The sequence below is a fragment of the Cervus elaphus genome, chromosome 9, assembly GCF_910594005.1.
Source record: "Cervus elaphus chromosome 9, mCerEla1.1, whole genome shotgun sequence".
In the NCBI taxonomy this organism is placed as follows: Eukaryota; Metazoa; Chordata; class Mammalia; order Artiodactyla; family Cervidae; genus Cervus; species Cervus elaphus.
In genome coordinates, this window is record NC_057823.1 from 23,096,700 (window position 1) to 23,108,331 (window position 11,632).

At 53.8% G+C, this 11,632-nt stretch overlaps 1 protein-coding gene across 6 annotated transcripts in view; it reads right to left on the reverse strand.

The window, feature by feature from the left end:
• Nucleotides 1–5,861, reverse strand: part of CELF5 (CUGBP Elav-like family member 5) — a 50,373-nt gene extending 44,512 nt beyond the window's left edge. For all 6 annotated transcript variants that reach the window (XM_043912023.1, XM_043912020.1, XM_043912021.1 and 3 more), the window contains exon 1: nt 5,469–5,861. In XM_043912023.1, the coding sequence (XP_043767958.1) occupies nt 5,469–5,727 (259 nt within the window). In that variant the 5' untranslated portion in view covers nt 5,728–5,861. The remainder of the gene's footprint in view (nt 1–5,468) is intronic.
• Nucleotides 5,862–11,632: the final 5,771 nt, after the last annotated feature.

Sequence of the window (11,632 nt, forward strand, 5' to 3'; positions counted from 1 at the left end):
TTTCCACACAGGTCTGAGATCCTCCTCTGCTCTAATTCTTCCATGGCTCCCCAGTGTCCTCAGTAAAGATCCAAGCTCAGTCCAACATAAGAGGCCCCACAGGGTTGAGTCCATGACCTCAAGGTTGACTCCCTGGCCTCAACTACCATGCCTCACCTAATTCCTCCTTGACTCCAGCTGTGCTCCTTCAAACCTCCAGGCCTTTGCAAACCCAGTTCCCTCTGCCCACATCCACGAGGACAGAGACATTCACCTGGCTGACTCACTGTTGTGTTTCACATCCACCATAGGGCTCAGAACATAGACAGTGCTTCTGTGAATAAATACATGAAACACTTTCTCCACCTGGCAAGTTCCTATTCACCCTTAAGAGCCCCAGTTCTAATCCCCCTCCTCCACCCAGCTGGATTCCCTAGGCAGAGCCTTCAGCTCCCTATCCAGTTCTCTCAACATTGCATCCCTTCCCATTGAAACACCCTGACCATTCCAGCTATAGGTGACAGTGTGTAGCTCTGCTCATTAGGGGGGTCTCAGATCTCTTTTGCCTAGCACAAGGCCCCAGAAGGCTTTCAGGAAGTGTTGGCTAAATGAATGAGTATGGTCCTACTGACTGCTCTTAATGGCCAGGGTCTCATCAGCCAATATCAGTGTTTAAAGAGAGAGCAAATGTCATCAAAAGGGAACCATGGGGGCTCCCAGGACCCTCTGCTATTACCCTACCAAGGCAAAACTCCATCCACTCCCAACCTGGAGGGTCTTTGCACAAGCTCTGCCAGGATGACCTTTCCCCATCAACAGATCCTTCAGGTCTCAGCTTAGTAGTGTAACAAGCATAGACTCCGCGCCCAGCCCTGTGTCAAGAGCTTTAACCACTATTCTGGCCCTCATCTCCCTTAACTCTCCTCAAGATGGGAGGCTCCGCTGGTCTCACGACTCTTTTACAGATGACAACACTGAGCCTTGAAGAGTTGAAGGCAGCTGCCCGAGTTTCCGTAGCCGAGAAGATGCAGAGAAACCAGACATCCTAACTGCTCTCCCTTATCAGCTGCCTCCTCCAGGAAGCCCTCCTGGTCTCCACACCTGCGTCGGCTGGGGCCTCCTCTGGGTTGCCCCTGCAGATATGCATACACCATCTCAGCCCTGACATCAATGCCTTGGAACTTCCGGTTCCTCACTGTGTGCCCTCCCCCTCCCACCACACACACACCACCACCAAATGAGATCTGGGGGTGGCAGGAGTCTGGGAGAGAATTTTTCTCTATTTTGCCCGACACTGTATCCTGGGTCTGGAAGAAATACTGGTTCTATTAGTAGGTGGCTTCACAGCCTGTTGACTCCATCATGCCCCCCAGGAATTCCTGTTGCCTGGAATCTCAGACGCGCACACAACAGGCGCTCAACCAATGCACTCTGCCTAACGGAAAGCAGAAACGATGTCATGGTCACCCATAAGGCCCCCGGGGCCTCATAAAAGCCTGTTAACCCCCCTGAGGATGGAGTGGTTGGGGAAACTGAGGCCTGGAGGGAGGCGTGCCCAGCTCGAAGCCACACAGCCAGTCCTGGTGGCTTGCCCCCGACCCCCTCCCTGCCCACCCGCCGCTGTCCCCTCCCTTCGTTCCTCCCCACCGGGCAGCGCCTGCCGGCAGCCCAGCCCGCCGTCTCCCTGGGGCTGGCACGTCACACAGGGAATTTCATGCCTGGAGCTCGGCGTGCTCCACCCTCTCCCCCCACCCCCCGTCACCCCCCAACCGCCAGCCGAGCAGCTGGTGCTCCCATGGAAACTGCAGGCCCCTACCCGACCCCCCCACCCTCACCGGCCCCCTTCACAACCTCCGCTTTAAGACAAATATTGTCATTAACATGCAAATGCATATACGATTACCATAAAGGGGGCCGCGCGGCGGCGGCAGCGGACGAAGCGACCGCGGGCGCCTGCCCCGGGCAGGGCGGGTATTAATATTCAAGCCGATCGCGCGAGAGAGGGCCCGAGCCACACCAGGCACCTGGGAGGAAGGGAGGGCACGTGCACACAGCCCTCTCCGAGGGAGGGTCCCAGAGGGGGCCCGTCCCCCCAGCAGGTGGCTGGAGGGGGCGATGACTGGACCCTGATCAGTGGGAGCCCCCCTAATTCCTGGCCTGAGCCCCTGGCTGGGCTGGGGGCACCAGGCAAGGCCTTTCTCTGGATGAGGCGCAGATCTGAGTTGGGGGAAGCGGTCTCGCGGCCTCCCTGCCCCCCAACTCTCTCCCCAACTCCCGCCCTCTCTCTGCCTTCCCCTGTGGGTGGGGGTGGGGGGAGGCTGCGTCAGCGCCCCCCCCCCCCCCCGCGTCTCTGTGTGTATCTCTCTCCTCTGCTCCTGCCATCTCTCCACCTGTCTCTGTCTCCATCTCTCTATCTTAAAAACAAAAACAGCCAGCACCCACAGGTCTGCCCTCTTCCAGAGAAACCTCCACTTCTCCCCTGCCTTTCTCTTGGTCCCAGCAGGGAGGCCCCCTGCACAGACCCTTAGGAATGGGGGTGCCCCCACCTCACCCCTGGCCGTGGCTTTCAGATGTCATAGCCCTGCCCCCTCCCTTCCCTTCCCCAACACCACCCCTGGGGAAGGGGGGATCCCGCCTTGGCTTGTCACTCCCTCATCCCGCAGATACACTTCTGCTTCTTTGGCCTGGGTGGGAGACAGGTGTGTGACAGCTGGGTGAAGGGCAGCTCTGGTTAGTCCTTAGGACCCAGTATTTGCCCCTCTGGCCTCAGTTTCCCTTCCACATGAAATGCACAGATGCTCACAAGCCCGTGGGAGTCACGATCCCATCAGCAGTGATCAACCAGGCCCCCCAGTGTGAAAATTAAGGATGAGATGGTGATCATGGGAATAAGGCAATACTGGATGTCCGTTCTCCTGCTGGGTGCAGGGGCCATGGGGACCACAATCGGTGTTCTCAGCTCCCCTGGTGCCCAGCCTCCAGGGGCCCCCAAGGCTCTCTGAGGATTTCTCTCCACAACCAGAGGTCCACACTCCCACCCCTGGGCTCTCAGCCAGCACCCTCAGTAGGCACCCTGCAGGTTCCCCAGAAACAAAACCAGATGAGTGTTGGCAGGAGGTGCCTGGACCACCACGCCACAGTTCCCCACGCATCATTCCACTTCCCGTTGGCTGAGGCCCAGAGAGGGACAGCCACCGGCCAGTCATACAGATAAGCACCCCCACAACAGGCCGCCAGCCCAGCTGCTGGCCCTTGAATCAACTCCCACCTTCAACACCCCCTCAACTCCCTCACACAGATAAGGTCCTACCAGGCCCAGCACAGGTGGGATAAGGAGGGGCCTCCATTGGTGTCCTGAGGGTACTGGGGTGGGCAGGTGGATATGGGGAGAAGGCCCTCCACCCCATTACCCCCAGGCCCTATATCCGGGGCTCTAACCTGCCTAGGGCTCCTGCAAAGTGGATGTCATGGACACCCAGCTTCTTAATTTTCACCCTCCAAGGAAAGACTGCAAACGGGAAACACCCTGAGGCACCCCCAGTCCTAACATTCTCCAGCCAGAAAAAAAAAAACCACATTCATGAGACCCTGTTTTGTCGACAACAGGTAAACTGAGGCTCTCAGGTCAGTGAAAATCCAGCCACAGTCTCTCCCTTATCCTTGCGTGCTGTGGGGGCGGTAGGGTTCTCCAGGAGAGATATAAAAATGAGAAAAGAGGGGAGGACCACCGGGCGGCTCCATCCCCCCACGCCCCATATGTCTCTGAGACCCAGAGCTCACCAGCAGCTTTTCATTCAACGTTTGGGGGGGGGGGGCATGTGGACACCACCCCCATCAGAATCTTTCTAGAAATGAGCCCTTCGGACACACCAGGGGTTTGGGTTGTGGAAAGACCACTCACACAGCCGTGGACCCCTCAGCCTGACTCGTGGGTGAGCACAAGCCCTCTGCCCTCCTAGGCCACAGGGAGCGGTTAGATTTTCCAGGCCCAGTTTTTTTTTTTTTTGGTGATGGTTGGATTTGAAAGAGATGGGGGATGGGAGGAGCTGCTTTCCTCCCCCTTGGTACCAGCTGGAGGGGCTAGCTGAAGTGGCAGGCCTGGACTCCAAACCACCAGATCCTCCCTATGGCCTGTCCCAACCCATCATTCATTGATTCATTCACTTGTTCATTATTCATTCATTCATTCATTCATTCAACAAACACATATTCATGCTTACCATGCCTGCCACACAGAGAGGAAGACAGGGATGAATGCGGTCTGAAATAGGTCACGGGCCCTGATCCAACCCCAAGGCCCCTCCAGGGTCTCACCGGGGGTGTCAGCACAAAGTCTTCACCATCCTCACCCCCCAGTCCCCATCCCCTGCCAGAAGAACTGCCAGGGCCACCCCAATCCAGACACTGTGCCATGATCAGAGCCCAGGGCTGGGGCCAGAGTCCCCAGCACTCCCTTTCAGCATGCCAATAGAGAATCAGGTGGCAGGGAGGCGGGCAGGCCTTCCCACCCAACCTGCCTCCTCTGCTGGGCTCACAGGTCGCCCACACCTCCCCGTCCACCCCAGGATCTCGGCTCTGCCAGATGGACAGTCCAGGCTCATCGTCTTTGGCCTCAGCCCTCAACACACTGCTAACAGGCTTGGCCAGTTTTAACTTGAGCCAAAGGTGGAGGCGGCAGTCTGGGTGTTGAGGGGGGGTGCATAGAGAAATGGGGGGGATGCTGATCCAAACAGAGAGGGTTTGGGCATGGTGGGGGGGGCACACGGTAGCCTTTGAACCACCCAAGAGGCCGGGGCTCCCCATGACTGGCTTAGCTGCCTGCACCCCCACCCCCGCACCCGCTTTCTTTGTAGTTACCGATTAGCCCGAGATCCTGAGCATCCGTGTCCCCCGCGGCCGGCTGGACCTGCCCCGCCGGCCTGGCTTTGTGAAAATGACCAAGGCAATGAAATCCAGTGGTGCAAACTTCCCCGACGGGGCCTGGGGAGGCCGAATGAATGGGGGGGGGGAGGCACAGGGAGGGTGGCTGTGTTTAGGCAGCTTCCCAGCAAAGGGGCAAGAAAGAGTGGGTGAGGGAGGGAGGGAGGGGTGGGGGTCTAGAGGGAATGAGAGGGAGAGGGAGAGAGGGAAGGATGCTGGGGGGGCAGGATGGGAGGTAGGGGGAGATGAGAGAGGAGAGAAAAGGGAAGAGAAGAGAGAGAGAGGGAGAGGGAGAGAGACAGAGAGAGAGAATGCCGGAAGGTGGGGAGGGAGGGAGTGGGGGCGGAGGAGGGGAGGGGGCCAGCTCGGATCTGTCAGCTGCACCCCCAGAGGGGGGAGGAGGGGGTGGGTAGAACGGGGTTGGGGGGGGAGAAATGATGCCGTGGCAGAGGCAAGCGGAGGGAGGAGGTGAGGAGAGGAAGGTTGGTGGCGGGGAGAAGATGCCGGAAGGTGGGGTGGGGAGGCCGAGGGAGGAGAGGAGAGGGGAGGGGAGCGAGCCGGGCGCCCACCTTTGTGCATGCCCGTGTAGGGGTCTTTGAGCACCGTGAGCTCATAGATGCGGCCGAACTGCTCGAAGAGTGGCTTGAGGTCCTTCTCGTCCAGGTTGCGCGGGATCTGGCCCACGAAGAGCTTGATGGCGTCCAGGTCCTTCGTGCCGTCGGGCTGCCCCCCGGGGGGCTCGGGCCCGCTGCTGCCCACGGGCGAGGGCCGCGGCTGCAGGAGCTGCTGCTGCTGCCGGCGCGCCTCGCTCTCCGTCAGGCGTGCCATGGCGGGCGAAGGCGGGCGGCGGGCGCGGGACCGAGCCGGCGGCGGCGGCGGCGGCGGGCGGCGGGCGGACTCGCAGCTGGAGCGACGGACACCGCCTCCCGCCTCCCTCCCGCCCGGTCCCCGCGCCCTCCTCCCTCCTCCGCGCGCCCGCTCGCGCCAGCATCAGGACCACAAAAGGGCGGCTCCGCAGCGGCCCCTGGCGGCCAGAGCGCGCCTCGCCGCGGCGGCGCCCCCACGCGCATCGTCTATCCCGAATCACACTTGGATCATCCTGCATCCCACACATCCGGCATCCCGCCTGGCCGCCCAGTCCCGGCCGGTAAACTGAGGCCAGCGGGTTCGTAACCCCTGCCTTCTGGGTGGGTGACGGCAAATCTTTAGGCAGGACCGACCGGGCTTCGAGGTGGCTCAAGGTCTTCCCACTGATAACACCAGGAAAAACACAAAAAGTAGCACACCGTTCTATAGGGCGCTCACTTGGCTTTTACAGGACTGTCCATGGAATGTTTAAGCAGACAGAATAATAACATTAATAATAATAAAAATAACAACAACAAGAAAGAGCATTTTGATAATACTATGCTCAGCACTTTTAAGTTTGTAACTTATGGAGTAGAAAGAGCGATCATTGTGTTATATCCTCAGCAACACTTTTGGTCACACTTGCCACGTGCACATACTGTTCAAAATATTTAGAAAGAAATGGATGCATTTGGGCCAAGTGCTCTATGGGCATCACGCCACTCCTGCTAAAACTCTCCATCAAAACCACAAGGAGGTTATCATCACTGGCCATCATCATAAAGCCTACAAATAATAAATGGTAGAGAGGGTGTGGAAAGAAGGGACCCCTCCTACACTGTTGGTGGGAATGTAAATTGGAGCAGTCACTATGGAGAACAGTATGGAGGTTCCTCAAGAAGCTGAAAATAGACCTATCATATGATCCAGCAATCCCATTCTTGGGCATATATTTGGAGAAAACTTGAATTTGAAAAGATACATGCATTCCAAAGATACATAGCAGCACTATTTACAATAGCCAAGAAATGGAAGCAAACTAAATGTCCATCAACAGACGAATGGATAAAGAAGATGTGGTATGTTTGCGTGTATACACACACACACACACACACACACACACACACATACCCCAGAATACTACTCAGCCATAAAAAAGAATGAAACAATGCCATTTGCAGCAACATGGATGGACCTAGAGATTATTATACTAAGTGAAGTAAGTCAGGCAGAGAAAAACAAATATTACATGATATCACTTATATGTGGAATCGAAACAAAATGAGGCAAATGAACTTATTTACAAAACAAATAGACTCACAGATGTAGGAAACAAATTTACGGTTACCAAAAGGGAAGGGGGGTATAAGTTAGGAGTTTGGGATTAGTAGATACAATAAATTATATTATCTATATTAGTAGATATATTACATAGTATATTATTTATATTAGTAGATATATATCTATATTATATCTATATAGATATATATTATATTTATATATATAATTAGTAGATATATAAAATAGATAACAAGAACTTACTCTATAGTAAGGGAACTATGTATATTCAGTATTTTGTAACAATTTATAATGGAAAAGAATGTGAAAAAGAATACGTACATATACAGATGTACACAGCCACTTTGCAGTACACCTGAACCTAACACAGACTGTAAATCAACAACAATTCAATGAAAAAAATATCCAAAGATGTCTCCAAATTAAAGCCTGAGTCTTAAAAATAAATAAATAAATAAATAAAGCCTGAGTCTTTCCTGCAGCACCTCCCTGCCCTCCCTTCCACCTTCTCTCTCCCTTGCTCAGTCTGCTCCAGACACACGCACCACTTCACTGTTCCTCCAACACATGAGGTGTGGGGCTGCCTCAGGGCCCTTGCACCACTGTGCCTGGAAAGCCCTTCCCCCAAATGGTACACGGTCTGCTCCTTCCATCTCCCGTCACTTTCTGCGTCTACCTGATCTAAAATCGTTTAGCCACCATTACTTCTTTTCTCAGACTTCCTTTTTCTTCCATAGCATTTATACTCATGATAATTTAGTTAATTTAATTCTAATATGTTATGTTCAGTTCAGTTCAGTCACTCACTTGTATATAACTCTTTGCGACCCCATGGACTGCAGCACGCCAGGCTTCCCTGTCCATCACCAACTCCTGGAGCTTATTCAAACTCATGTGCATCAAGTCAGTGATGCCATCCAACCATCTCATCCTCTGTCATCCCCTTCTCCTCCTGCCTTCAATCTTTCCCAGCATTAGGGTCTTTTCAAATGAGTCAGTTCTTCACATCATTATATATTTATTTGCTTACTGATAAGTCACTTTGTTCTCTTTCCAACACCAGGCTCTGTGCTAAGTGGTTAACTCAATCCACAGCACAATGCCTGGGATGAGTACAGACAAACAAACCAGATACTTCACTATCACTAGCCATGCTGCAAGGCATGTGGGCTCTTAGTTTCCCAACCAGGGATAGCCCTCTGCAGAGTCTTAACTATTGGACCACCAGGGAAGCCCCTAAACCAGATACTTTAGACTGTGTTCAATGCAATGGAGGAAACAGAAATGGAGAGATGGCTTTAGGAGGCAAATTCAAGGAAGGCTTAGAGAGGATGGACTTTAAGCTAAGAATGAAAAGGCAGATGCAAAGGCCCTGAGGCAGGGTTGGAGGAACTGGGGTCAGAGGTTGTAAGATAAAAAGCACCACACAGCCACTGGGGGTCAGTCTACTGACCTTATTTTATTTCCTTTGTTTTTTGTGTTTTTTTCTTAATACAGAAGGCTTCTTTTCTTTTTTTTTTTTTTTACAATTTATTTTTTGGTCACGTAGCATGTGGGGTCTTAGTCCCCTGATCGGGGATCAAACTCATGCCCCTGCAGTGGAAGCATGGAGTCTTAACCATTGGACGATCAGCGAAGTCCCTATTTCTTTTTTTTATTTTGAAACAAAAACAGGATCAGTCATAGTGTTGTGATGAGCCAAAGGAAAAATCAGTAATTCTGATTCTGTTTAAAATGTTGACCTTTTTGTTCATCATGGATTTTTTTCAGCATTATTTTTAGTTTTTGAAAACTATTGTATTAAGATATTCTTTATTTTCTCTATCCTTAAAGTTTGCTCCTCAGGAGAGGTCACCCTCATAGCAAGCATAAGGGTGGGTACTGTTGCTATACCCACTTTACAGAGGGGGAAACTGAGGCCCAGAGAGGTCGAATCACTTGGGCAAGGTCACACACTGAGACTGCTAGGATATGAATCCACATGCTTCCCACAATCCCACAGGTTCTTCCCCACGCTTTAGACAGCCAAGCTCGTTTCCTTATTTGCCAAGTTAGGACTAAAGAGGGTGAAGCCCCTGGCATGGATTCAGTGATGCTAATAGGTGAGGCTCAGCATAAAACCGGGAGCACCTTTAGCATTCAATAAATGGCTGTTACCCTGCCTGATACCAGCAGCCAGCCCAAGACAAGATTGAGGGAGGAGCAGAGCCTGGGTGAGGGGTCCAGCGTCCTTCTAGAACACCCCACCCCTTGGCCTTGCACAGCCCCTGGTTCTCGGCTCAGCCCCAGGCTGAGCTGGTGGAGCTGGGCTGGAGATAGGCTCTGTCTCCATGGAGACAGGATGCTGAAGCCCTGTGGCCCTCTGATGTGCTGGGAGAGTCATTTGAAAGAATAAAAATAAAACCCCACCAGCTCTCTTGCGAGTCAAAGAGGCACTTTCCTCAACCTCTTTCTCCCACGGTGGACAAGGGGTAGGGAAGAGCCCAGTCTAACTTGAGTCTGATCTCCACGACCTAAAATTCAATAACTGTGTGTGTGATCAGTTGTGTCCCACTCTTAGTGATCTGCATGGACTGTAGCCCACCAGGTTCCTCTGTCCATGGAATTCTCCAGGCAATACTAGTAGAGTGGGTCGCCATTTCCTTCTTCAAGGGAATCTTCCTGATCCAGGGGTCAAATCCTCATCTATTGCATCTCTGCACTGGCAGGCGAATTCTTTACCACTAGCATCCCACCTCCTGATCAATCTTCACCCCTGGCGTTTATTCCCTGACACACATCAGCCATATCAGGGAACAGGTCATGGCAGAGAAAACCAAGACTGTGTGCCTGAGGGCACCTGGAATGCTTGAGGCTGACTTTGATTTTATTATCAGCAGAGGAAAGCTGGTCACATTGGCTCCGTGGTAGGAGGTCCTTGGTCTGGGCTGTTACTTAAAAGACAGTGAGGGTGGGAACAGAGCCTGATGGGGAATCTGGGGCTGAGATACTTCCCAGCTGGTTGACTGGCTCTCAGGATCTGTTGTCAAAAATCTGCCCCAGGACCTTTGCACAGTCCCCCAGAGTAGAGTTTCTCAAAATAATTACACAGACTTAATTTATCTTAAAGGAAAACTCTCTACAGTTGGGATCAGGTCATTCTCTGTGCGGGTGGGGCGGGGTGAGCAGCTTCCCTGCCCCACCCTCTAGGTGTGAAGAGCACCCCCCAGTTGTGACAGTTGTCCCTAGATGTGGCCCAGGGTCAAGGTGAGAACTGGTGATGTGAACAGGTAAGGTGCTTAACTTGGCTTATCTCGGCAGAGGGGCCAGACTGGGATCAGGGGAGCAATGTCCAGGTTGCACCGCCCCTCAGATGTGCAGACCACCTGGGCAGGCATTCTGTTGAAAACACAGAACCGCCGCCCCCAACCCCATAGGTCTGATGAGGTGCATGGGATTCTATTTCAAACCAGCCTCGAAGTGAGGGGCAGCAAAGGTGTGAGGAGACATCCACTGTGTCCCCGTCTTGACGTCTACAGGCAAGACTCTCATTTCATAGGGTGTGGGTCCATTTCACAGGGCGTGGGTGTGACGAGGACTGAGCCCATGAAGGGAAACATCCTTTCTGGGTCCTGGTCTTGCCGCCCTTGGTTTGGGGGTGCATCTGGTGGTGGTGGGAGGGTCAGCCAGTGGGACTGGGGGCCCAGCCTGGAGCACCAGTGCTGGGGGTCTCTGCACTGCCAGCCCAAGTGTCTTCCTGGGTGAAGGTCTGCCATGCCCCGTCCCCTTGGACCCTGTGTCCTTCGGCCTGTCCCTCCAGTGCCCCCAAGATCCTCACTGTCCAGGCTGTGTGCACCTCCTCTGGCACATCCCCAGAGATTGAAATGTCCCCATCTGACAGGGCTTAGGGGCTCAGGTGTGTCCCCCAGAAATACTGTACTGCAGTCCCCACCAGCCCCAGATGCCTCCTGCCTTCACACACCCAAGGACACAAGGCACCCAGGGCTGTCCAGGACTTGGCGCCCCCAGCCCCACTGCCCTCCCTCTGCTGGGAGGGAACTGCCCATCCACCTTCCTGCAGGGACCCCAGATCCTCCCTGACCCTCGCCATTTGACTTCAGGGATGGGAAAAGGTTTTTTATTGAGCCAACCCCTCGCTGCCCCCTCTCTCAGCAAACCGCACTCCCTGGACACAGCCAGGGGGAGGGGAATCTGAAATACAACTCCGTCACCCCCTGAGCAAACCTCTCCCCCATGGGGAGGTGGGAGAAGGAAAGGAGGGGCTGGGAATAGGAGTAGGCACCCAGCCTTGCACCCCTCAGGGGTCACAGTCCCTTCCCCCATCCCTCCTCCGCTGTGGCCCCGCCCCTCTGGCCCTCGGGGCTTCTTCTTGTGGGAATCTGAGCCTGGGAACAAGACGGCCTGGGTGTTGAACTAGGGAGTTTGTCAGAGGATCTTCCCCTTCCCCAAGTTAGAATGAGAAAGAGATGATTAAATGCTCTTTTCTGAATGAGCTAGCCTCACTGTGTTTCTGTAACTCATCATCAAAACCGGCATGAGGGTCTATACTGCAGGATTCCATTTCTGTGAAATGTCCAGAACAGGC